Here is a 25,544-nt window from a genome sequence, read left to right as displayed (position 1 = left end):
TGTTCTAGAGAGTATTGGTATGTTGTACACATATAAATAAGTGCAAAAAAGAACTGACACATGAAAAAATGCTCCATATCACTCAGCATCAGGGAAATACAAATCAAAACCACAATGAGATACCACCTCACAACAATGAGAATGGCTAAAGTTAACAAGTCAGGAAACACCAGGTGTTGGCAAAGATGCAGAGAAAGGGGAATCCTCCTATACTGTTGGTGGGAATGCAAGCTGGTGCAGGCACGTGGAAAACAGTATGGAGGTTCCTCAAAAAGCTAAAAATAGAGCTATCCTAGGACCCAACAAATCCCCTATTAGGTATTTACCCAAAGGATACATAATGATTTGAAGGGGTACCTCCATCCCAATGTTTATAGCAGCAAGGTCCACAATAACCAAAATAGGGAAAGGGCCCAGATGTCCATCAACAGATGAATGTTAAAGATAAATATATATATATATATATATATATATATATATATATATAATGGAATATTACACAACTATCAAAGAAAATGAAATCTTACCATTTGCAATGTTGTGGATGGAACTTGAGGGTATTATGTTAAGTGAAACAAGTCAATCAGAGAAAGGCAATTATATTCTTTCATTCTTTTTTTTTTTTAAAGATTTTATTTATTTATTTGACAGAGATCACAAGTAGGCAGAGGGGCAAGCAGAGAGAGAGAGGAGGAAGCAGGCTCCCTGCGGAGCAGAGAGCCCGATGTGGGGCTCGATTCCAGAACTCTGGGACCACGACTGGAGCCGAAGGCAGAGGCTTTAACCCACTGAGCCACCCAGGCGCCCCTATTATTTCACTCTTATGTGGACTTTAAGAAATAAAATAGAAGATCGTAGAGGAAAGAACGGAAGGATAAAGTAAGATGAAATCAGAGAGGGAGACAAACTATAAGAGACTCTTAACTATAGGAAGCAAAATGAAGTTCGCTGGAGGGGGAGGGATGGGGGGATGGGGTAACTGGTTGACGGGCATTAAGGAGGGCACATGATGTAATGAGCTCTGCGTGTTTTATGCAATTGATGAATCACTAAACTCTACTTCTGAAACTAATAATACCCTCTATGCTAATTAATTATATTTAAATTAATAAAAAGAGTTGAGTTAGTTTTATGCCACATTTCCACTCTTCCAGTAAGAACAAAATGCATATGCATGTACAAGCTAAGAAGTAAAAAGACTGTGTAATTTTGTGATTTCACAAGTTAAATCCTGCTATATTTGCCTTTTTTTTTTTTTAAAGATTTTATTTGTTTTTTTGACAGAGATCACAAGTAGGCACAGAGGGAGGCAGAGAGAGAGGAGGAAGCAGGTTCCTCCCTGAGCAGAGAACCAGATGTGGGGCTCGATCCCAGGACCCTGGGATCATGACCTGAGCTGAAGGCAGAGGCTTTAACCCACTGAGCCACCCAGGCGCCCCTATATTTACCTTTTAAACAGTATTATACTTGGGACACCTGTGTCACTTGATCAATTAAGCATCTCCCTTCAGCTCCGGTCATGATCCTAGGGTCTTACAATTGAGTCCCAAATGGGGCTCCTTGCTCAATGAGGGGCCTGCTTCTCCCTCTGTTCTGCTGCCCGCCCCTTTGTGTGCTCTTTCTCTCTATCTCTTTCTGTCAAAATAAATAAAATATATAAAAAAATAAACTGGTATTGTACAATATAGATGAATGGTAAAGTTCTTGTCAATAATTAAAAATTTTATCTTTCTTTACTTAAAATGACATGAAATAATACTCAAAAGACATTATAATGAGTTGAGACAGACCATTGAAGAAAAAACTAAACATATATTAGTGTCTTTAATGGTACTTTCCCCCTGCTCCTTTGAATAAGACATCCAGAACTTTCATTTGTGGTAGACCCAAAAATTTCATAGCAGGCCCTGCATACTATATTCCTTCGTATCTTGTAATTGACTGTTTATTTGCATAATTCTTACTAGATTGCTTCCCTGCTGAACATACAGCAGACAGGAAAGAAATGTCCAATAGAAACAAATCTGGACATGGGTCAAGAGAGAGTATATTTGAAAGGATTATTGCAATCAGAGGATGGGAACTACTGGAATAGAGAGAAAGCTCTGGTCAACCAGACCATCTGCAAGTGTATCAATGGTCCTTCTAAGAAGAGGAGATATGCACACGGACATGTGTACCTGCAGAGGAAAGACTGCGCCAGGACACCTGCAAACCACCGAGAGAAGCCTCAGAAGAAACCAGACCTGCTGATTCCTGAGAAAAAAAATTTCTGTTGTTTAAACCACCCAGTCCGTGGTACGTTGTTATAGCGTCCCAAGCAAGACTGATGCAATCTTCTTATTTTTGAGATACTTTTTTATATTCTGTATGAAAGTTTGTGCTTTCTGTGGAGTTTGTTGTTGTTGTTGCTGTCACACATATGTATTGCAAATATTTCCTACTCCAGTGACTGCCTTTTCATTTTCTTCATGGTGTCTTTCAAGGAGCAGAAGTCTCTAACTTTCATGAAGCCACATTATTTAATTCTTCTATATTATGGTTTGTGCTTCAGTCATTCCCAACATCTCCGTTGCCTCATCCAGTCAACCAAGGTCCAATCAGGAGACAAAAACACCTCGGTTATGTACCTTTTTTTTTTTTTTTTTAAACAATCAAATCTTTAAACAGAAATGTTCGGTATAAATGATTGTTAAGCAATAAATTGTGGTGAACCACTAACGGAGATTCTAAGAGTTTTCTGAGGACAGATGGTGGCTACTTCCTTCAAAGCCAATGGAGAGTGAATGGGGAAGGAAATTTCAAAATGGAGAGCCAGCTCTCCCACTAGGGCTGAGATTGAGACCTTCCAGGGAAGGGATGGCTGCCACAGGAGCCCTCAGCCTGCTGGTGGCAAGGGACTACTGGAGGGCACTAGGGGACAGAGAAAAGTGACAGAGGACACAGACCTCACCTGTGTCAATGACACAGCAGATTAGGTCTCAAGATAGGTATTTGTTAGTTAAAACACTCTAAGCAAGAAAGCAAGCAAAGAAAAGAAGAGGGAACTCTGAACCAGGAAACCTGAGAAGGAGCCAGAAGACAAGCACAACCCAATGCTGCTAAGAGAAGGTCCCAACACCAGGTTTTTGTATTTGCAGTTTCTCTTCGGGGATTTCTTTCCTAGCCCAGCTCCATTTAATCCTACATAACCTTCCTACCTTTCAATATCAATTTAACACATCTCCTTTTCTGGACGCCTTTTCAAATCCAACACATGGTGAGCTGCTCCTTTGGGTGTAGAACGTGTCTGCATTTACCCTGTGATAAAAGTTAAGCTCCTTGAAGTAAGGAGACGTGTGTATTCTGCATTCGATCTCCAGATCATAACACACTTCTTAGCATGTTGTTAGTATTTTGGCATTCAGTAAATGAAGTTTTCTTTTGTTTTGTTTTTTGAAATCTGAATAAATCGCTCTTTTCTCTGTCCCAAACCACTTTATTTATACTTCTGTCATGGAATGCATTGCCTATGGTTATGTTTCTATGTTGCTTGGTCTCCCAAAGAAAGTATTGTTCCTACTAATCTTTGCATTCCTGTGATCGACAAGCACTGTGTTTTGCACCAAGTAAGTATTTTTGGAATATTTGCTATATGAATTTCAGCAAACTCATACAAGGCCTTTATAGTGTAGTAAAACTGATTTGTGATTGGCTTGTGAAGCCATTTCCTTTATAACTATATCATATAACCTTGGAGGTATTGGTTTAAACTCATTTGCCTGACAGAAACAAAAGAGCTTAAATAGGAAGGAAGGGAGTGTTTTGTTTTTTTGAAGAGAGTTTTTTCTATGAGGAGTAGGACTGTGGTTGAAACTCTGGAATGGGGGGGGCGCCTGGGTGGCTCAGTCGGTGAAGAGTCTGCCTTCCACCAAGGTCGTGATCCTAGGATCCTGGGATCCAGCCCCGCATCCCACTCCCTGCTCAGCAAGGAGCCTGCTTCTCCCTCTCCAGCTCCTTCCTGCTTATGTTCCTTCTCTAATTCTCATTCTCTGCCAAATAAATAAATAAATAAATAAATAAATAAATAAATAAAATCTTGAAAGAAAAAAGCAGGAAAGAAAGAAAGAAACTCTAGAATGGGCTGGAGGGAGCCCTCATCACCAGCACTGCCTTCTCTGTGCGTCCTCATGGCCTTGTCCCCACTTAGAGCAGATCTTTTCATCCTTTACTGCCTGCCTTTCCTCCTTTCCTTTCCTCGCTCTAACCGGTGATCACAAGGCACAGGAGGGAAATGCTGTTGATAAGCATTCGCTATGGTTGAATATGGCCTCTCACAGCTCCAGAATCTAGTTTCTCCACGGAGACGGGCTCCAATCTAAGAGAACTGAGATTGGATTATTTTAGTCAGTCCCAGGTTGTAAGTGGAGGGACTCTGACTTCGCCTGTTTGTGTCCAGTGCCTGCTTCTAGTTCAGTCAACTGTAGGGTCATGCAGTGACAGCCTGGCTAGGACCCCACCGCCCTCCCCGCCACCCCGGGACAATGGGGCCTAGAGGAGGAGAGGAGAGAGGTTAGAAAGGAAAGGAATCTAAATGGAACTAGACAGAAGGAACCTAACACCTTATCCACAAACCCAAGCCACCCAGTCAGAGTTTAAAAGGAGGAAATCATGTCTAGTTGGGAAGAGGGATTCCACACCACCAAACATAGGGCTGGCCCTAAATTGAATAGTGAACAATACAATGTAGAGAGGGTAGGGTCAGATTGCACATGACTGATGTAACTTGAAGGGCCCAAAACATGCCCGGGTCACATCAGATATGACCTCTTACGAGGCTGAGGCTTTTTGGGCAGCTCCTATCTTGCTCAGTAGTGGCTTACCAATGGTTGAAGTCTGGCCAACAGGCAAAGGCACTGGGCTGGACACTGGTAGAGGTTTATGATTTCCACCATATATGCATATACTAGCAACATATCATTGCCCACAATGACCGTTTTTGAAATGCAGCATGTATTTATATAGCTAAATATATTTAAGTGAGTCCGAGAAAAAAATAATTTTATTATATTTTTATCACATCTCATAGCATTTTCCTATATTTATTATGGAAGAAGGTGCCACTGAGCCAGATGCAGATCTGTCTCGTTTGTTTAATTAATGGAAAAATAACAAAAGAAATTAATTTTTTAAAAAACTCAAGTTTTCTGGTCTACTCTGTTGTCTGTTGTCAACTGCTAAGTACTATCCTAGAATCACAGCACTTTCAAAATCTTAATTCATAACTTATTGACCAGAAAGTGTCCCACGGCCAACCTAACCACCAAGGTCATTGTGCTGAAAGGCAGGGTTTTGGAACAACTCGGTACCCAGTACTTCATACTGCTGTCCCCTGTCACCCACATCTCTGCCCTAGCACTTTAAGGCTTATCTGTATTTTAAAATTAAAAGGACAAAATCTTTAAAATTAAGAAGACATAGGACAACCTTACCAAAAAAGAGTAGATCCTTAATGTTGAGATTTTAGGTGTAAAGAGAAGTGCGATTATAGAAATAAAAATGTATGTAGAAACAGAAATTCCTGTCCTCTCAAACAAGAGCACCGGGTAAGCATCTTTATTTAAAGTGGTCCATGGTGGGCGCCTGGGTGGCTCAGTGGGTTAAGCTGCTGCCTTCGGCTCAGGTCATGATCTCGGGGTCCTGGGAGCGAGTCCGGCATCAGGCTTTCTGCTCAGTGGGGAGCCTGCTTCCCTCTCTCTCTGCCTGCCTCTCTGTCTACTGTGATCTCTGTCTGTCAAATAAACAAATAAAATCTTAAAAAAAAAAAAAAGTGGTCCATGGTGCTGGGGTTGTTTATGGAGTGATATATACTATGGAATGTGGAATTGAAGGACTCTAATTCTAAGAAAGTTAGTTAAAGAACATTTTCATTACTTTGGTTCCATACCATCCTACTTTGTGATCCAATACCTAAAAGTTATTCAGCTTTCCAATTACCAAGAAATAAACTATTTTTTGTCCATTTTGTGTTTATATTCCCATGCATTCTTTTCAGATTCACTGCATTATAGAACTCCTCTCAATCCCACTCTTCATGTCCTGTCTTCTCAGTCAAAGCACTTCTATTCATTGTCCACCAGATGGCGTTGGAAACCCACTGACATGTTATACCACAAAGCAGGAGAAAAATGAGGTAAACCCAAAGGGAGAGGTAGAACTTTCTAATTTGTTTTTAAATTTAATTGTTAAATGGAAGAGGGCTATTGCATCTTACAGCCTCAAATATTGAGCTTCTTAAAAAGCCCAATTTTTAAAAATTTAGAAAGATTTGTTAACGACAATGTTTTAGTGAGCTAACTAGGTAAAGTTTGCTAACATTTTTTTTTAAGTTCTCAGTAATCTCCTTATTGTAACTTCTTGGGTGGGGAGGAATCAAAAGTGGTGTTCCTCAATATGCTTGAAATCTCTTATATTTTTTTATACTCAGCTATAGCATAGAAGAGAAAATCTTCATAATGGACCATATCATTAGCTACTGGAGACAGGATCAACTACCTCTGTACCTGGATTCTGGAGTCTTTCAGGCAGCGCTCTCTCCTTTCTTTGTGGCTTCCCCCATTTCCTATCCCATTCATTGAATTATTGAGATAAATGTGATCTTGGGGTAAGTTTCTTAATCTCTTCGAGTTTCAGATTTCTTGTTTATAGAATTATTATTTTTAAAAGATTTATTTATTTATTTGTCAGAGAGAGAGAGAGCACGCGAGTGCACGTGCAGACGCGCGCACAAGCAGGAGGAGCAGCAGACAGGGGGAGAACCAGGCTCCCCATGAAGCAAGGATCCCAATGCTGGACTAAATCCCTGGACCTTGGGATCATGACCTGAGCGGAAAGCAGACACTTAACTGACTGAGCCACACATGGTGTCCAAATAGAATTATTTTTTAAATGTCTACTATTTTGTGGAATTAATATACTAGCATACCTAAAACAATAGTAGGTGCCCCCAAATGGCAATAAAGATTTTATTTATTTATTTGACACACAGAGATCACAAGTAGGCAGAGAGAGAGGGGGAAGCAGCTCCCCACTGAGCAGACAGCCCAATGCGGGACTTGATGCCAGGGCCCTGAGATCATGACCTGAGCCAAAGGCAGAGGCTTAAACCACTGAGCCACGCAGGCTCCCAAGAATTTTATTTTTATCACCAACTTTTCCCTTAATTTGAAAGTGTACATGTTGCTTACTAACTGTAGTGATTTGTATACAGTTCTTATCATTTATGCCTAATGATCATGGAACAAAATTATGAATATGCCTTTTGTTTACATATGTGCAGATTAACTATCAAAATGACTACATTTTGTATCTATGAAGAACGCATGTATTTACAGCCATTACAATTTTTTTGCTACTTTATCTTGGTTGGCTGATTACAATATCAACATAATACATACCCCCCCACACACACACATAGAGAAGATACGTTACCTAAGCCCAGAGTGTGTCTCAAAGCACACTAACAGATACCAGACTCAATGACTTATTCTGCCTTGGTTCTAGAGAAAGCCAGTGGATTATATGACCTGATTTCAGCTCTACAACTTCTACACCTCTACTAGAGTTCCATGGAGAACAAAATAAGAACTCTTTGTCTTAGAAAGTAGGCAGGAGGGCGCCTGGGTGGCTCAGTGGTTAAGCCGCTGCCTTCGGCTCAGGTCATGATCTCAGGGTCCTGGGATCGAGTCCCGCATCGGGCTCTCTGCTCAGCAGGGAGCCTGCTTCCTCCTCTCTCTCTCTCTGCCTGCCTCTCTGCCTACTTGTGATTTCTCTCTGTCAAATAAATAAAAATCTTTAAAAAAAAAAAAAAAAAAAAAAAAAAAAAAAAAGAAAGTAGGCAGGAAATGCCCCACTTCACTCATGTATCAGAAATCTCCCAGATCCAGGAAATAAGAACAGCTAGGCCTTAGAGACGGCTTTTAGATGAAGACTGTGCAGTCTACGATGGGGCACCGTCCATCCAGTTTCAATGGAGAGTCTTATTCAAGGATAAGACTAATTTTGATAAATAAAAAAGATCTTCAGTAGGTTCTCTTAAAGTTGTAACACAGAAATCTTTCACAGAAAAAAAAAAAAAAAGAAAGTAAAGCTACCTACGACACTTCTATGTACCATTCCTCACTATTCGTGACAGTTAAAATCTCCTCCTTTTTCAATCCCTCAGTCCCTCCGTGTTGTTCTCTCAGTATTGCTTGCACTTTGCTCACTCCCTTCTTCACACGTGGTATAAAAGTGAGCAGCCATCAGTTGCATGCAGCGGGCACCAGCCACAAACAAGGACAGCTAGAGGCCTCTCCGTTCTCTCCTTGTGAGAAGTATGTAGGATCCCTTAGAATGTATCGTTCTCTCTTCCTGAATGTTTTTTCTCAAAAGAAATGTTCTCAGAGAATTTCTGGGGAATAACATTACCCATGTTATTATATTTCAAAGAAGAAAATCTCATGGGAGAAATTTCTGTTTAAAATAACCCTCTCCCATACCAACTTTCTTGTAGCTCAAGCCCCATAATACCAACCAAATAAGCTAGAATGTGATAAGGACTTGTTTTAGTGTATTACACAGCCACTGTGAATAGGGTTCTACGTGATTTCTACTTTTCACCAGTGAAGTAGAAAGTTGTAATAAGAAAAAAAAAACCTTTTCGAAAGAAAGTGTGAGCCAAGAAAATAAAGAAAATCTACTTCAATCCTTGAACAAAACACAGCAGAAAGACCCCATGGGAAGAATACCGTATTAGCTTGCCAGGGGTACCTTAACAAAATACCACAGCCTGGGGGGCTTAAACAATAGACATTCCTTGGGGCACCTGGGTAGGGTTGGTGGGGCATCCAACTCTTGGTTTGGGTTCGGGTGGTGATCTCAAGGTGGTGAGACGGAGACCTGTGTCAGGCTCTACTCTCAGGTCAGAGTCTGCTTGAGATTCTTTCTCCCTCTCCCTTTGCTCCTCCTCCTTGTGCACATGCACTCTCTCGCTCTCGCTCTCTCAAATAAATAAATTAATTTAAAAAAAATTTTCCCTTTCTCATACTCTGAAGGTCTGAAGTCCAAGATCAAGGATTCAACAGGTTTGCTTTCTACTGAGGAGTCTCTTTGGCTGGCAGATAAATGGTGGCCTGCTTGCTCTGTCCTCACATGGTCTTTCCTCTGTGCACAAATATCTGCGTCCTCATCTCTTCTTACAAAGACACCAGTCACATCGATTAGGGCCAACCCATATGACCTCATTTTACCTTAATTACCTCTTTCAAGGGTCTATCTTCAAATACAGTCACATTCTGAGTTATTAGTGGTTAGGACTTGAGGAGGGGTCCATCAGGCCCCTTGAGAACGTATCTCTTTGGCATGCAGATTATTTTGAGAACCTGTGCACCCAGGAGAAACTTTTGCCCTTCCCTGAACTACGTAGAAGAATCTAAGTTAGAGAATCTTTCCAGAATAAGGGTATTAGCAAAGATAAAATTTATCTGTGTGACCCATCTACCCGGCAGGGCAAACATCTAATTACCAAACATCTAATCACCAAACATCTAATCTTCTTATCTTCCTGGAATTACATTCCTTTCCTCTGAGGTCCCAAATCCCTTCCCCCTTCTTAGTCCAGAATGACATATATACCTCATTTTGCTGGTCTCTGGAATTTCAATGTCTATGTGGACTCCTTGTACATATGCTCTTACATTTGATTTTCTTCTTTCAATTTGCTTCATGTCAATCTGATTTTTAGTCCCTCTAGGACTTTTGGAGGGGACAGGAATTCTTGCTTTCTGACATACAAGTTACAGGGGAACAGAATTCAGTCCACAACAGAGATTCAAATTTTGTTGGCATTTTAGTTGGATATGCTTTTAAAGACTGTAAGGATATTAATAAGCATTTTTGTAATTATTGAAAATATCAAACTAAATGAAATCCATGTGGCAAACAGAATGACAAGTTATGGAAGCTGGAATGGAGAGCAAGTGTGGAGCATGTATAGTTGAACTTCTCTCCCACTATGGGGCTTCCTTTTCCAGAATTCCCAGAATCCCAGATTAAATGTAGCTTATGATCAAAATTCAGCTCATTTGTCCTGTTCTGACACCTGAACCAATAGACTTAACCACTCTTTAGAAGAAATCTTTCTAATATTTTAGGAAGTTAGACTCATCTTCTCTAGTCCACCCCCCACCCACAAATTCTTGCACATTTTTATATGTCAATCTTTTTTTTTTTCCCAAGATTTTTTATTTGAGAGAGAGAGAGAGAGAGAGAAGAAGAAGAAGAAGTGGAGTGTCAGAGGGAGAAGCAGACTCTCTGCTGAGCAGGGAGCCTGATGCGAAACTCGATCCTGGGACTACAGGATCATGACCTGAGCCAAAGGCAGTTGCTTAGCCAATTGAGCCACCCAGGTTCCCCAAACTTTTTTTTTTTTTTTTAAGATTTATTCATTAACTTGAGAGAGCATGCATGAGTGGGGAGAGGGGCAAAGGGAGAGAAAGAAAGAGAATCTCAGGCTGACCTCCCCACCCTCCCACCTTGAGCTCAGAGCCTGACTTGGGCCTGATCCCATGACCCATGAGATCATGACCTGCGCTGAACTCACGAGCCAGACGCTTAACCAACTGAGCCACTCAGCCACCTCTATATATCATTTCTTAAAAACCTTGTCATTGTAATGATTTTTTAAAAGTGTGTCCTAACTGAATCAGTACGTTTGACATATTTAATCTGGGATGTTTTGAAGACAATTGTTTCACATAATTGGCCTTTTTATGTAATTGAATCTTATCTTTTCCACTAGTAAAAAAAAAAAATAAACTAGATCTATAATGTAGAAACACCCCTTCTTAGGATGTTTTAACTTATGTAGCTTCATAAATAAAAATTTATCTTCTGGAGCAAGTTTGTCAATTTTGCATGCTTCCAGCAGATGGCACTAAAGATTGTGCTCAGTAATTTTAGTGGCGGGTAGCCCTTCCCAGCCCCTTCATGGTCTCTGCCACCCAGAAAATAAGGGAGTTTCTGAGGGGTAAACACACAAGGATGTTGCAGGGAAGGAAACTAGGCTGGGGATCACCCATAGGCTCCCTGAGTTGTCCCACTGTTTGAGAAGGATGGGTATTTCCCGCATCTCTCAATGCACTGTGGGCCACAGTGTGCCCTAGCTGCTTCAGTTGGGAAGTTCTGATCTGGGTCATCTTCTTATCAGTTTGGAACCTATAATGAGTTTACTTTTTTTTTTTTTTTTTTAAGATTTCCGTTATTTATTTGAAAGAGAGAGAACAGAGGGAGAGGGAGAGAGAGCAGACTCCCTGCTGATCTTAGAGCCTGACGCAGGGCTTGATGCCAGGAACCTGAGTTCATGACCTGAGCCGAAGGCAGACACTTCACCGGCTGAGCCATCTGGGTGCCCCTGAGTTTACATTTTTAAAGTGTATTTTATAAATATGAATCCCATGTCAGGGAGAGGGCAGTGAGAATTTTTTTTTTTAAGATTTTATTTATTTGAGAGAGAGCATGAAAGGGGTGAGGGGCAGAGGGAGAAGCCAGCTCCCTGATGAGCAGAGGGCCCGATGTGGGACTTGATCCTGGGACTCCAGGATCATGCCCTGAGCCGAAGGCAGTTGCTTAACAAACTGAGCCACCCAGGTGTCCTGAGAGCAGTGAGAATTTTGAAGGTATTCAGAGTAAGGCTTTGAAGATAAAGGGATTTAGGAATGGAAATTCATAATAATTAAGTACACAGTGAATTGGCAGGACAAAGAGCGAATCATGCCATTGTTATGGACTGAATTGTGCCCCCACTTCAAATTCATATGTTGAAGCATTAAACCCCACGTGACTGTAGTGGAGCTAGATCTTTAAGGAAGTGATTTAAGGTTAAATGAGATCATAAGGATGGAGATCTGATTTGATAGAACCTGTGTCCTTACACAAAGAGACACCAGAGAAGTATGTCTCTCCGTCATATGAGGACATAATGAGAAGGCCAAGTTCTGCAAGTCCAGAAGAGAGCTCTCACCAGAGCTTTACCAAGCTGACATCCTGAACTTGGATTTTCAGCCTCTAGAGCTGTGAGAAAATAAATTTCTGTTAAGTCACCCAGTCTGTAGTATCTTGTTGTGGCAGCCTGAGGTAATACACCATTTTTTCTATTACAGACAATGATCAGCAAGAGGAAAGGTAAATGCCAAAATGGAAACACTGCTGAATATGTGGCAAGGTGATCAGTATCAACATCCTATGGCCATTAACCCATTAGGAGCTGGTTTGGTATCTTAAAGGTCTAAGAAAGTACTGCTGCTGTAGAATGCCAGGGAAATGCCAGAACCAGCAGCATCAGCATCACCTGGGAGCTCATTAGAAATGTAGAATATCGGGGCTCAGTCAGTTAGGCTGAGCATCTACCTTCTGCTCTGGTTGTGATCTCAGAGACCTGGGATCAGTCCTACATCAGGCTCAGCGGGGAGCCTCCTTCTCTCTCTTCCCTGCCTTCCGCTCCCTCTGCTTGTGCTTGCGCACGCGCGTTCTTTCTTTCTCGCTCGCTATCCCTCTGTGTCAAATAAATAAATACAATCTTTAGGGGCACCTGGGTGGCTCAGTGGTTTAAAGCCTCTGCCATCAGCTTGGGTAATGATCCCAGGGTCCTGGGATCAAGCCCCACATTGGGCTCTCTGCTCAGCGGGGAGCCTGCTTCCCCCTATCTCTCTGCCTGCCTCTCTGCCTACTTGTGATCTCTCTCTATGTGTCAAATAAATAAATTAATTAAATATTTTAAAATAAAGTAAAATAAACACAATCTTTAAAAAAAGAAAGAAGAAAGAAATGCAGAATCTCATGATATACCCAAATCCACCAAATCAGAAACTGCCTTTTAACAAGATTCTCAAAGTGATTCATATACACACTGAAGTTTGAGAGGCACCACTTATCGTTTGCTACAGGCAAAAAAAAAAAGAGAAGAGTAAGCTTGCTCCTAAAACTTCAAAGAGGTGACTCAACTTTCTGTTTGGTGTGAAATGCCAATTGAATATTACCCCCACCTTAAAAGACCACCAGAGGCGTGAGTCAAAGCCAATCAGCAAGGGTCTTTTATTGCAGGTTTGAACCTGGACCTCTGCGGCGCTCTTTGCCAATAGCGCCGAGAGGTCCAGAGCTGGGTTGGTGCAGGGTTTTTATAGACAGATACAAACAAGTTTCGGGTGGGGCTGAGCTGATTGATTGATAGTTTGAACAGGCATACTTGGCGTCAGTGGATTGGGTCAGGGGACCCCGCGCGAAAGCAGACAAAACAATCTGACAGAAGCAGAACTGGCCGGTTAGCCCACGCATGCGGAAAAAAGCACTATCAGGATATTGAAGGCCTAGTTACTATCAAGTAAAGACAATTGGGAGTCTCCTGGTGGAATGTTACATTCCTGCTATCAAGCATCCTTGTTAATGAGATTTAGGTTTAGAAGAAATTGAACTTTATTTACTTTTCCTTCTACCTCCGCCTCCTTCTGTTTTCATGGAGGGGAGGGTGACATTAGGGCTATTGATAAGGTAACTTCTTTGTTGTAAATCTCAAGGACATTTGCAAACCAAGGGAGACTCCTACCTTGCAGGACTGTGATCTCTGCAAGTTAACTATTTATCATTTTATGGCAGTCAGGGGTGCCTGAGGAATGCCACACATATGGAGGGGAGCGGGTGAACGGGGGGGGGGGGGGGGGTGTGTGCAAGGCGCCAGCTTTTGCTTTGTCCTCAGCCAGCCTCCTGCTCCTTCAGGTGGACATGCATATATGGCCCAGGAGGTAAACCTTTCTACTTACTCAGGACTTGCAAATATTGGGGCTTAGAAAGAACGGTGCTTTAGGAACCTAGCCTAATCATATGTAAGAATTTCTAAGTGTTCTAAAATAGGTTGTATATCCTTGCTGCTGTATATCTCTGTGTGTGTGTATGTGTAGAGAGACAGTTATTCTAAAGAGATTCCAAGTTATATAGTAGGTGCTCAGTAAATGAGAATTCCATTCATTCAATTTCCTTCAGAATAGCAGGTTAGAAATTCTCAGATGGCAGACTTGTGGGCCACGTTTATCATATTCCCAGTGGAATATATACGGTTGTTCAATTTAACTAATTGCTTCAGACTGCTGTGCATTTTCAGTTCTTCCATTTTACCAATTTTTTTGTCTTTCCTGTATTTATTTTGCCAATAGCAATTGTTGCTCTCAATGTGTCTGTATCAATAACAGCTCTTTCCCTGGCCTTGTGATTCATTGTTTCTAATTTGCTATGGGCTGGAGAAGTATAGAAATTACAGTACTGTAGATCTAAAATAATAGCCAAATATTCTAAGTAAGAACCTGAGAGAATTTCCTGCATGTACTTTTGCGCACAGGTTATGTGATAACTATTTGCCTAATAATCCCATTTCTTTTTTCTTTTTAGGATCTTAGCTATGTCTTTGATGTTCAGATATAACCTTGCTACTCAAAGTATGGGCCTACTAAAAATGCACTAAATGTGTAAATATACCAGATAGAGGAAGAGAAAGAAGAAAATAATTTTTCATATTGGGGGAAGGGACACCTAATAAGGAAAGCTTCTAAAAAGAGAGAAGGTGGGGGCGCCTGAGTGGCTCAGTGGGTTAAGCGTCTGCCTTCGGCTCAGGTCATGATCTCGGGGTTCTGGGATCGAGTCGGGCTCTCTGCTCAGTGGGGAGCCTGCTTCGTCTTCTCTTTCTGCCTGCCTCTCTGCATACTTGTGATCTTGCTCTCTGTCAAATAAATAAATAAAATCTTTAAAAAATAATAATAATAAATAAATAAGAGAGAAAAGGTATTCCACAAAGTCAAACAGGTCAAACAGGATTTAAAAACTAGAGAATTAAAAAAACAAACAAACAAAAACTGTCTGAAGAAGATACAGAAAGAACTGGACTATCATCTTCTGAGATACACACTGGTCTTTAGTTGTGAAATCTCTTGCACCTTCTGTTATAGAGAATAGGACTCCCAAATTAGGGGTGACAAATAGTGGTGCGTGTGTCAGAACTTCACACTCGGCAAAAACGTCCCTCCTGTACCTGCAGAAGGGCTTAATTTCAATTATAGCACTTTCCCACTGAACACAGACTTGGAGTCAGCATTTGCCTCCAAACTGCCCATCATTTCAGAACTGACACAGGCCCTACCACATTTGGCATTTCTGTATTTAGATGTCTATTCGCACATCTAAAAACTATGACTTTTAATGACTGCTTTAAAAAAATTTGAAGAGATGTCTTGAAGAAAAAGAGCATCACCTCCTAATGTTAAATAAAACTACGAACCAATTCAGCTTAACTTTGCTGTTCAAAAGCAGTGTTTCTCCTGTTCTCCTGTGTGTCAGAATCACCAGGAGAGACTGCTGTTGGGTGCCCTGTCCAGAGTTCAGTAGGTCCTGGGTGGGACCTAATAATTTGCATTTCAAACATTTTGAGATCCACCATTCTAAAGAATACTGGAACAAATTTTAAATATGTAAAACTGAAAATCCTTTGACAAGCAAAATAGTACATCATAATTAGCATAGCTTTATGAAGAAAAATGTAAAGGAACCCAGCAGAATTTGTAGTGAAAGAACAAAGATTGTGGAGCTAAATAGACCTTGGTTTGGTCTCTGGTTCTGCTACTGGTTCATGATTTTTACTAAGATGACTTGAACTCTATTAAGCCTTAGTTTCTTCTGGTAAAGTGGGGATAAGAAAAATATCCTGTAGAGTTATTGTGAGGACGAAATGTTCAAGTGACTAGTACAGTGCCTGGTACATGGTTAAGTATTCATTCAATCCTTCCTCTTTTCCCTACTTTTTCTCCATTGATGGCAGTCATGGAACTTAAAGTAATGGAGTGAAATAACATTTTTTAAAAGGTTGTAGGATCTGACATGCAAAAGATTCTTATAACCATACTAGAAAAAACTACAGTGAATTAGTGGACAAAGTGGAAGCAATTTAGGTTGTAAAGACTGTGGGGAAGATCTGCGGAAACATATGGTCCCAGCCCACCTCGTTAGGAGTCACCCCTAAAGTAACAGGGCTCACCTTCATTCCATATACCTGTGATGAAAATGGGATTCCTATACCCAGGAAATACATTCAGGAGCCCAATACCAATTGCCTCGTTATTCCCTTACCCTCATAATGGTAGCCCTTATCCAGGAGTTTTTCTTCTGAACCTTTTTTCAAAAAACTCCCGGAAAAGTGTTGGAAAACAGCTTCCCCCTTTTGTCTCAGTGGAGTGTGATATATCGTTGAAAATCCTAAAACCCAAAAGTACAAACCCAACCACTGAAATCCTATTTGTAGTCCATTTGGGTCATTAAAGCACCAAGTACCATTAATTTATGGCAATGAGGAGAGGCAAGTTTTGCATTATTTCGGAACACACTACACGATCTCCATAATTAACTCAGTAAATTAGACTTATCACTCCAGAAATATCTTGCTAGATCCCATTTCGAGTTCAATGATGTTTCTGAGCAATTTCATTTCGAATACAGAATTCCAAGATGGCGAGACGACTTGGCTAATGTAGTCCAAGACTTGCTTGCCTGTTAGCACGCTGGGACAGGTCAGGGATTCAAAAATTTCAATGTAGAGGAAGCAAACGGAATTTTTGCTTCGGATGCTGGAGCTTCTTTCCTAAACATCAAAAGAATGAAGCTACCCTTGGCCAAAATCATAAAGATAAAGCTTGTCCTCCAGTTTCTCTTACTGTTTTCTCCTTCCCTTTTCCCCAGGTTTAACTCGGCGGGAAAAGTTTAGAATATTATTTCGATTCTTGTGCTTATCAAAGAGAAATGTTTCCTTCTCCTCTGCCGAGGGTTAGAATTCCCTGGGAATTCAGGGACCCTGAAACTCCTATTTCCTTTAGTTAAAAATAAGGGGGGTAAATTCAGGATTAAAAACCAAAACCGAATCCAGGGTTCTCTTTCGGGGGAAGGGAGGACGGGTGGGTGGGGTCAGTCCGGTGCAGCGTGGCCCCCGGGCTCCGGATGTCACCCCGCGGCTCTCGGATCCCCCTCCCAGCAACGTCGCGCCAGGCTCGCCGCGCGCCCAGCCTCCGCACCGGTGGGAGCCGGCCCAGGTTTCCTTCTCCTACCGGGGTCCATCCCTCTCGCCTCACAGCGACCCTGGCTACGCCGAGGCCGGAGCCGTTGTCGCCAAGTTGGCAGTGAGGCCGCAGCCCCGCCGCTCCGCCTTGGGCCTGAAAGCGCCGGGCTTCCGCCGGCAGGGGGCGTTGCAGCGGCGGCCCGAGGCCCGCGGTGCGGGGACCGACCCGAGGCTGGAACCTCGCTCTCAGCGTTGGGGGCGCGCAGCACCGCCGGGCGGGACTGGCCAGGCGTCAGGGGCCAGAGGCCAGGATCGCGGCACTCGCGGCGGCCCAGCTTGGCTCCGCGGTGCAGCGCCGGCACGCCCGGCCGCGGTCCCGGGCGACTCCCTCGGTGACGCTGGGCGCGTTCCTTCCTCTTCCTTTCGCCTCTCCGGCCCCGCCTTCCCTTCCCTCCGCCCACCTCCCCGAAGCGGAGCCGCCGCCGCCAGCCGCGCCGTCATGTCGGCCCCCGCCGAGTCCCCTCATCCTGCCGCCAGCGCCCGGATCTCGCCCAAGCTTGGCGGAGCCACAGCCTCAGGAGCCGCCACGCCCGCAGGCCCGGGCCCGGCGCCGCACCAGCAGAACGGTGAGGCGGCCCGCCCCAGCGGAGCGCGGGGCCTAGCGCCGGCGGGGCAGCCTGCGCGGCCGCTCAGGACACACCGGGCCGGGCCCAGAGGGGTGATGGGGCGGGGGATGCCGGGGATGGGGGCGAAGGTGTGGGGAGCCGCGGACCAGGCCAAGCTGGGGGCGGACCGTGGGGGGGGGCGCGGGGGGAGGGGACGGGCGCCCTGGCGCGGGGGCGGGGGCCGACCCGGGAGAGCTGGGGCCGGGGCTGTTTACGTAATGTGACCCTAGGCCCGAAGGCGTCCGGGGTTAGTAGGGGAGGTGGACAAGGAGGGGCCCAGGTCCGCTTTAAAAAACCCTCGTAACCCGGCCTGAGCGCCGGCGAGTTGCCCCGAACGACCCTTTCGCCGGCGAAAAGCCGAGGCCGCGGAGTGCGCGGTCCGGGGAAGCCTGGTGTAGCCCGCGAGCTGCACGGATTGTGCCCTTCCCCGTCTCAGGAAAATTGCTTTGATTTCTGCGGCCCAGCGAGCACGTTGCCTTGAAGGGAACTTAAGTTAGCGCTCAAGTTTGTAGACAAAAGGGTGTAAATATGCAACACAAGTGTAACCGTAATCCTGACCCAGTTCGGCCGCAGGCTCTGTCATTGCTGCTGCGGCTGCCGCTCTGGCGTTCGGAGTCTGCTTGTGGTGTCGGAAAGGGAGCAGGTGTCAGACGGATTTAAACGAACACCTTTAGATTGGGGGGGGGGGGGTCCGCCAGCTCCACTTTCAGAAAGACGACAGCATGCTAGAGTTGGCCCCGCTTGGAGGGAAGCTTCCAAGGCCTTCACACAGGCAGCAGCCAGTGCGACTTGAAAGCCGCGGTCATGCTAAAGTCGTAGCATTTTTAGTATGCGGGAGATTCAAGTGAAAAACGATCGTTTCTAGGATATTTATTCCCTGATCATTGGGATCTGAATGTTAGTGGGTGGTGCCGGGGAAGGGGGACCTCACGTTATAAACTTGATAGTATTTTAGGTGAGAACCCTCGAAAGTCATGAAAAAGGCCCTGTTTTTGTAAGAGAACAAAACTACACTAGTACTTTTCAAACAGTTGTTAGACTGACCTGTTTTGTCCAAATTGTTAATGGAAATTCACTGGACTATATAAATCAGTTCAGCCACTATGTGGTTTTTCAGCTGACGCTTTTCAAACATGAATACCGTTTATCCTGAGTATCAGAGGTTGAATTTTTTTTTCCCCCCATAAAAGTGATGTCTTGGGCCGGCTATCCTTTGGATCAGCCATACTTGTCAATATTACATGCTTTACTTCTGGTGGTCATTGTTTACGAGGGTGTAGAGTGAACAGTGTAGTAGTTTTTATGTTCCTGTCCTGAACATTCATAAAGATATTTCTGAGCAGTGTTTGTCCTTGTCAACTTGATATAAATTGTTGTTTTTCCTTTTAAACGGTCTTCTGTGTAAAGGAACTAGCACATGTTTTTTTAAGGAGAGATTGCAAGTCTTTTGGAGTATTGTAAACCCATGTTTAACAGTGATCCAAGGATTGTCTTTTCTTGATTTTCTGGGTATGCATTATTTTGTTAGTGAATGATTCTTTTTTAAGATTTTATTTATTTAACAGAGATCACAGGTAGGCAGAGAGGCAGGCAGAGAAATAGAGGAGGAAGCAGGCTCTCCGCGGAGCAGAGAGAGCCTGATGTGGGGCTGGATCCCAGGATCCTGGGATCATGACCTGAGCCCAAGGCAGAGGCTTTATCTCACTGAGCCACCCAGGTGCCCTGTGAATGATTTTTTAAAAGTGGCAAATATGACTCTTAGCCTTACAAATTTTGTGAAGGCCCAGGATATCTATTGTAATGAGGATATTAAATCTGTTAAGAACATTAGAAGCCAAATATAGATGATGCTTAGTTTCTACTGTTTGTAATCATTACTTTAACATAATTCATTTCAGCATTTGTTGGTATTTACCAGTTGGGTACTTAATAATAGCCTAGTAGAAATCAGAATCCCTGCCTGTATCCTAAATTCACCTTTTATTTTGTTGACATTCAAGTTGATTCTGACCTTGATGGATTTGAAGGGTAGGAATAAGAGGGCAAGACTGTCTTGAGGCAGAGGTTACAGCATGAACTAGTCTCTAATTGTGAAAGTGCATGGCATGTTTAGAAACTAAGCTGTCAAGCGGCAAGAAGTGTCCTGGGTAATAGGGAGAACCCAAGGCATTGAAGCTAAAAGGAATACTTAAAAAGGGGTCAGGTTGCAGAAAAGCCTTAAATGTCATTGTCATGGAATTTGGAAATTAAATTCCTCCTACATTCCATTTCCTTCATAGGCCAAGAGAGTAAATTTTACCAGTTCTCATCACAAGAAAAAAAAAAATCTGTAATTATGTATGGTGACAGACGTTAACCACACTTATTCTATGATCATTTTTGTAATTTATACAAATATTGAATCATGTTGCATACTGGAAACTAATAGAGCCTATGTCAGTTATATCTCAATTTAAAAAAGATAAAGAACTAGGGTCAATTTTTTTGTTGTTTTGTGGAAGGTAGTAGCTTAAGTTGAGAAGTAACAAGGTCAAATCTAGTTTTTGGGTTTGTGGTTTTTTGTTTTTTGGGTTTTTTTGCTAATCTTAGAAAAAAATTTTTTGCTGCATTGTATTGGCATTTATAGATAAAGATTAAGCAATCCTTCGGGGTTTTGGTTTATTCTTTAGGCCTACATGAAACAGTTTGCCTTTTAATGTGTCTCCATGGAATTCTAGACATGGTGAAAAGAAACAGGTCAGAAGTGTGCATATGAAACATTACAGAAGACAGAATTGTTAAACTGAAATGGTGTCTAGTGATCACTTATTTTAATGGTTATCCAACATTTTAAAAATCAGATTTGTTTTTTCAAAGAAAGTAGTGGCTAGAGCACTGATGGAGAAATCTGAAAAAAGTGAACCTGCTACAGTTAAAATAGAGGTAGGGGTTCAGGTGTTCTTGGAGTGCAATCTGAAAAACACCTGGTCCACTTTTGTAGATGTCCAGTTTTGTAGATGAAACCAAGATCCAGAAAGGTTAGGTGGGTATGTTTTTCACCATTTCCTGTGTAAACTTTGTGAGGGTTGCAGTTTTTGTTGCTCTTGTCACTGCTGTATATTCAGGTATTCATTAAACATTTGTTACATCAAGTCCAATTCAGTCTTCCTAATTCCTCCAGTTCTCTTTCTATTAAGAGACTATAGAAAGTCTCTTTAGAGACTTTGACCTGTTTTTGCAAGGGTAGGGAATAGGCAGAAAACTGAGACTTCATTATCACTTTTGTTTTCTAGTTTTAACTGCTCACATGCTTTCCCCCCTACTCATTTGAAGATACAGTTTGACTTGAGCCTGTGATGTACTTGTCTTAAACTTCCTTTTGTATACTTGTATTTCTATACTTCAGTTTTTCACTGAGCAGGTTATGGGCTTTTAGAATTATTTGTACTTCCATATGAAGTGTTAATTGAATATTCTTCAGATTTTACTCCACCTTTTGAGAGTCTCTCCAAAGCCCAGTCCTCAAAGAAGGGAAGATTGGGTGAAATAATATCCTGGTAATATGGTGGTGTAATTCCAAAATTTCTCCCAGTTGACTTAAAAGAGATGTTTTAATTAGTTTATTTATTTATGTATTTATTTTAAAGGGTTTGTTTATTTATTAGGCAGCAAGAGAGGGAACACGAGCAGGGGGATTGAGAGAGGGAGAAGCAGTCCTCCCACCAAGCAGAGCGCCCGATGCGGGACTCAATCCCAGGGCCCTGGAATCACAACCTGAGCCAAAGGCAGAGACTTAACTCAGCCGCCCAGGTGCCCCTGAAAGAGATAGTTTAAAAGCTTTTTGGGAGGGGGCACTCAGATTTAACAGTAAACCACTATCGATTCATTCTATTTAAGAAGCAAATGGTGCTCGTTTTCAAATGAAAACGTGTTTTCTTATTTCCATATGCCTTTTCCAGGAATGATACTACTGGCAGTTTTACCATTTCTATAGCCGATCATGTGAGAAAGATGAGTTAGTAATGGGAATTACTGGGATCCATTATGGAAGATATAAACATACCCTTTGCTCAGCAGTACTATCTGGTCAGTTATAGGAAACCTTTCAGCTTTGAGAGCACATGCAAAATTTAAAAGGATGAAAATCTCCCTAGTGTGTCTGAAGTAAGTTCCTTTTGCTCAGAGCAGGATCTGTGTCTCAGGTTTCTAGTCTTCCTTTATAGTTTAGCAGAAGCATCAGGTCCTCTGGTGAAGATATTGCCATGGTGTAATGTAACCATCTGGATACAGCATTTCCTTCTAAGCTGATGAATATCTCGAGAATCTTAAAAATCATTCCTTATGTAAACAAGTGCCTTTTATCTGGGTTTAACTTTTCTTCATTGCTGTTTGTGTTGCATTAGTTATTGTGGTATCTTATTCCTACTCCACACCCTCCCCCCCCGTCCCCCCCCTCCCCCCGGTTTCTGAGACTAGATCTGTAATAATTTTTGTAAACCCCATTCCTTGCCACTGGTTATAGTATTTCAGCTAACTTCATTTTCCTAATTATCTGTAAACCCTGAAGTATTAGAAGCCTAAAGACACTGACATTTTTGAGCCAGTCTTCAGTGGACTTTCCTAGAAATGAGAGCATCCTCATAGACAGCCCTGCATGCGAGAGCAGATTGTGTTTTATTCAGAATTGTCAGAAGGTGTGGGCTAGTGAGAAGGTTGACGGCTTTGATACAGCTCCTGGTTTTGTAGAGGTAATTACTTAACATCTTTGAGCTAAAGGGGATAATAATACCTTCCTTCTAGAGTTGTTGAAAGAATTATATTAAATAAGTAACCATTTTTAAAGTACCTGGTGCTTAGCAAAATGAGATACTTAGCAAATGAGAGTCTCCTACATTCCATCTCCTTCAGAATACCAGGATATAATTTCTTCAGATGGTGGAGGCTATATGAGTTTTCCTCATCATATTCCCAATGGCCGCAGGCAGTAGGCACTCAACTGAGTAAGTGAACTTGGCTTCATATTCACTATTGTTTTTGAAGACGCCCCTTAAAGGATCTGTGTAGGGCCAGCTCTCCCTATCCTTTCCTATATTTAAGGCTTAATCACTGTTTCCGTCTTTTTTTTTTTTTTTTTTTTTTTAAGATTTTATTTATTTTATTTGACAGAGAGAGATCACAAGTAGGCAGAGAGGCAGGCAGAGACAGAGGGGGAAGCAGGCTCCCTGCTGAGCAGAGAGCCCGATGCGGGGCTCGATCCCAGGACTCTGAGATCATGACCTGAGCCGAAGGCAGCGGCTTAATCCACTGAGCCACCCAGGCGCCCCACACTGTTTCCGTCTTTTTATTATCTTCTTCCACTGCCCAGCCCTTCCTCCCTCCAACAGATCTGCTCTTGGAAGGTTCCCTCTAATGGCCATCTACCTCAGCTAGCTGGCTTGTGGGAAGGTGGATTTAATTGGTTTCAAGTTTTCTAAAATTCTGTGCTGGAACTGCTTGTAATAGGAGCCAAAGAAAAGCAGGATGAGGTAGGGAGGCGAGAGGGAGTAGTAAAATGCCTCGCCTAAGCCAATGGCCAAGTTGTAGCTTGCTTGTTTTTCCTAGTATTTCTGAGAAACAGGTATTGTGAAATAAGCTTTGGAACCTGCAATGCCTGGCCTTTTCATTACTTACCAACTATTTGAATCTGTATATATTAATAACCTTGCATGCCCTTATTTGTAAAATGATGATAGGATAGTGCTACTTCACAGGGTTGTTGTAAGAATCATGTAAGATTATATAGAGAAAAGCAAAGTATTTGGCATGTAGTAGGTTCTCAACCAGTATCTGTTTTGTTTTGGTCCCGTTACTCTTTTTTTTTTTTTTTTTAATATTTTATTTATTTATTTGACAGAGTGAGAGAGATCACAAGTAGGCAGAGAGGCAGGCAGAGAGAGAGGGGGAAGCAGGCTCCCCACTGAGCAGAGAGCCTGATACGGGGCTTGGGACCGTGAGGCCATGACCTGAGTGGAAGGCAGAGGCTTAACCCACTGAGCCACTCAGGCACCCCAGTCCCGTTACTCTTAACACTCTTTATTAAAGCAGCCAAAGAGGAAAACTGATGGACTTAATGCAGTGAGATTTCATCCAAATGGTCATATAGACTGTGTCTGGCTGTGGGCTCTGTCTGCCAGCAGTGACTGGGACAGTTAGTTTTGTAGCTATTAGTCTTCCATCAGAAAAGAATAATCCAGGGTATCCAGATGTGATTGGAATTCCTCATTTTAAAAAAGATTTAGAGAGAGAACACGTGGAAGTAGGGCAGGGCAGAGGGAGAAAGAGAGAGAATCTTTAAGCAGGCTCCCCACTGAGCACTGAGCCTGATGTGGATGGACCCTGAGATCATGACCTGAGCTGAAATGAAGAGTCAGATGCTCGACTGACTGAGCCACTCAGGCACCCCAGGAATTCCTCATTTTTTAAAATCACTAAGGGGCACCTGGGTGGCTCAGTGGGTTAAGGCTCAGTGGGTTAAGCCTCTGTCTTCGGCTCAGGTCATGATCTCAGGGTCCCGGGGTCGGGAGTCCCGCATCGCATCGGGCTGTCTGCTCAGCAGGGAGCCTGCTTTCCCCCTCCTCTCTCACTGCCTGCCTCTCTGCCTACTTGTGATCTCTCTCTCTCAAATAAATAAAATCGTCTTAAAAAAATAAAAATGTGGGCGCCTGGGTGGCTCAGTGGGTTAAGCCGCTGCCTTCGGCTCAGGTGATGATCTCAGAGTCCTGGGATCGAGTCCCACATCGGGCTCTCTGCTCAGCGGGGAGCCTGCTTCCTCCTCTCTCTCTCTGCCTGCCTCTCTGCCTACTGGTGATCTCTCTCTGTCAAACAAATAAATAAAATATTTAAAAAAATAAAAAAATAAAAAAATAAAAATGAAATCACTAGGGGTGTGGTGGTCATATATTTTTTATGCTTGTAAAAAATGTGTATTTTAGCAACATTATTGATACTTTATTGCCAGGGGTCCTATATCCAAAATATTGAGTAATCAGTACTACGTGTACTGATGACTAAATGGATACCAGCCTTGACACCAGAACAGGATCCTGTAAGCCTGTAATGTTCCAGGCCTTCGTCTTTTAATTAGCCGGATCATGAGGAGGTCTTGTGGGTCTGGGGCAAGGGGCCAGCTTTGTGGGGTATAACGGGAAAGCAGGATCAGGGCTGTGTGACTATTTACTGGTGGCATTCTTTAACAAAAATGATTGTTAAAATGCATAGTAGCTGGATATTGACCTATTTCTTGGTAGTTCAGTGATGAATAAATTATGTTCTTATTTCTGATTCTGCCTCTCCAGGTTAGTATGAATGTGTCTCTGTAGGATAGAGGAGCTTATACTTTGCTAACCTTGATGTTCTTTTTAAGGTGCTGAAAAAAAACCAATCTGACTTAAAAAATATTGAAATGTGATTCAAGAAAAGACTAATGAAGCAAATATTCTTGATATTAAAAATGTTACTTCTGGGACGCCTGGGTGGCGCAGTGGGTTAGGCCTTGCCTTTGGCTCGGGTCATGATCCCAAGGTCCTGGGATCAAGCCCTGCATCGGGCTCTCTGCTCAGTGGGGAGCCTGCTTCCCTCTCTCTCTCTGCCTGTCTCTCTGCCTACTTGTGATTTCTCTCTCTCTGTCAAATAAATAAGTAAAATCTTTTAAAGAAATGTTACTTCTCTGACAAGGGAGAAGATGAGGAAACTCATTTAAGGAGAGCTTATGATTAATTTTTTTTTTATAAATGTATAGTGACTAGATATTTCATAAAATA

The 25,544-nt window shown here is 42.6% G+C and overlaps 1 protein-coding gene across 4 annotated transcripts in view; it reads left to right on the top strand.

Moving 5' to 3' along the window:
- Window positions 1–17,555: 17,555 nt before the first annotated feature.
- Window positions 17,556–25,544, top strand: part of SEC24B (SEC24 homolog B, COPII coat complex component) — a 95,565-nt gene continuing 87,576 nt past the window's right edge. For all 4 annotated transcript variants that reach the window (XM_059171189.1, XM_059171182.1, XM_059171176.1 and 1 more), the window contains exon 1: window positions 17,556–17,727. In XM_059171189.1, coding sequence (XP_059027172.1) covers window positions 17,601–17,727 — 127 coding nt within the window. In that variant the 5' untranslated portion in view covers window positions 17,556–17,600. The remainder of the gene's footprint in view (window positions 17,728–25,544) is intronic.

This window comes from Mustela lutreola, chromosome 1 (genome assembly GCF_030435805.1).
Source record: "Mustela lutreola isolate mMusLut2 chromosome 1, mMusLut2.pri, whole genome shotgun sequence".
NCBI lineage: Eukaryota > Metazoa > Chordata > Mammalia > Carnivora > Mustelidae > Mustela > Mustela lutreola.
Note: the sequence above shows the minus strand (reverse complement) of the source record. Positions and strands in the feature narration are given on the sequence as shown.